Source organism: Mandrillus leucophaeus, unplaced genomic scaffold (genome assembly GCF_000951045.1).
Source record: "Mandrillus leucophaeus isolate KB7577 unplaced genomic scaffold, Mleu.le_1.0 Scaffold254, whole genome shotgun sequence".
Classification (NCBI taxonomy): domain Eukaryota; kingdom Metazoa; phylum Chordata; class Mammalia; order Primates; family Cercopithecidae; genus Mandrillus; species Mandrillus leucophaeus.
The window spans coordinates 3,975,700-3,976,870 of record NW_012102632.1 but is presented as its reverse complement, the minus strand read 5'-3'; the positions used below and the strand labels follow the sequence as shown (position 1 = coordinate 3,976,870).

General features: G+C 57.0%; 1 protein-coding gene across 1 annotated transcript in view; it reads left to right on the top strand.

Moving 5' to 3' along the window:
* LOC105542271 overlaps positions 1-1,171 on the top strand; it is a 29,241-nt gene that overhangs the window by 18,397 nt on the left and 9,673 nt on the right. Inside the window, exon 7 of the mRNA XM_011983733.1 lies at positions 160-539. Coding sequence (XP_011839123.1) covers positions 160-539 — 380 coding nt within the window. The remainder of the gene's footprint in view (positions 1-159; positions 540-1,171) is intronic.

The window sequence follows — 1,171 nt, the reverse complement described above, 5'->3', positions numbered from 1 at the left end:
TGTGTATTATGCTATTCGCTTAACAGCGGAAAACATGGCAATGACCTGAATCTCCCGGGATCCTACCCACTTAAATTAAATGAAACAACTTCCACTGCCTTTCCTAATGCCTTAATTCGGTCCTCAGTTAAACTGCCGATGTGCGCTTGTTTCTTCCAGGGAAGGATTCTGCAAGACGGAGGAGAAGATGCCAGCATTTCGCCCCGGGCACCTCCAGTGGGCTGCAGTCTGCTCCCAGCCTCACTCGAGCAGGCCCCGCCCTCCCAGAGGCCGTTAGTCCAAGTCACGTGATCGCCGACTCCGCTGACCCTGCAGGACCGGAAAAAGGAATTCCGGGGTCCTGGCTTCCTGGCCTGATGATGAGGCACCAGGGCTGCTGGAGAGGGAATGAGGGGGCACCAGTGGCTTGGGAAACCTGGGAGGGTGTCTGCGCTGGCCTTTCCGCAAACACAGTGTGTGCGGGCCTGACGGCTGCGAGTCCGCTAGAGGAAAGTCCACCACTACCCCTCTCCGGAGACGGGGGCCGGGGTGGGGAGCGGGTAAGACAGAGCAGACCCGCCAGCTTAGAGTCCTTGTGCTTCCCTAGTGAAAGGAAGGGCCCCCGCCTCCCGGGGCAGGAACTAGGGCTTGTCTGGAGCTGGGAGTCCTTTCAGGTCTTCCACAGCCCCAAGAGGACCTCCCAAGGACACCCCCTTCCCCAGCCCTGCTGTGGGACTTAGACAAGAACGTGCTTAGACTCAGGCTCACTCTTGCACACTGTTAGGAAGCCCCTCCGCTCTTTCCAGAGCCAGAAAGTAGTAGTTTTGGGGTTGAGACTTATCCATCCATCCATCCATCCATCCATCCATCCATCCATCCAGTCCATCCATCCGTGCGTTCTAAGCGCCTAGTCTATACCATGAAGTGTGCTAGGCGCTGAGAGGACTTGAGCTGTCCAGGGAAGGGGAAATCGGAGGCTTGAATTGGAAGTCATAGTTAAGGCTCCAGGGCCAGAGACCTAACCGTGCCTTGTGTGTAGTGCTAAGGGGGCTTCCTGAGGATGCTATTAACCTTAAAGGCGGATGGCAGGAGCTGGCTGGCTGAAGTACAGTTTGTGCACCGGGGTTGGCAGGCAAGGGTGGGAGGCGTGTGTCTTCAGACAGGGAACAGCATGTGCAGAGACTTCAGGTGA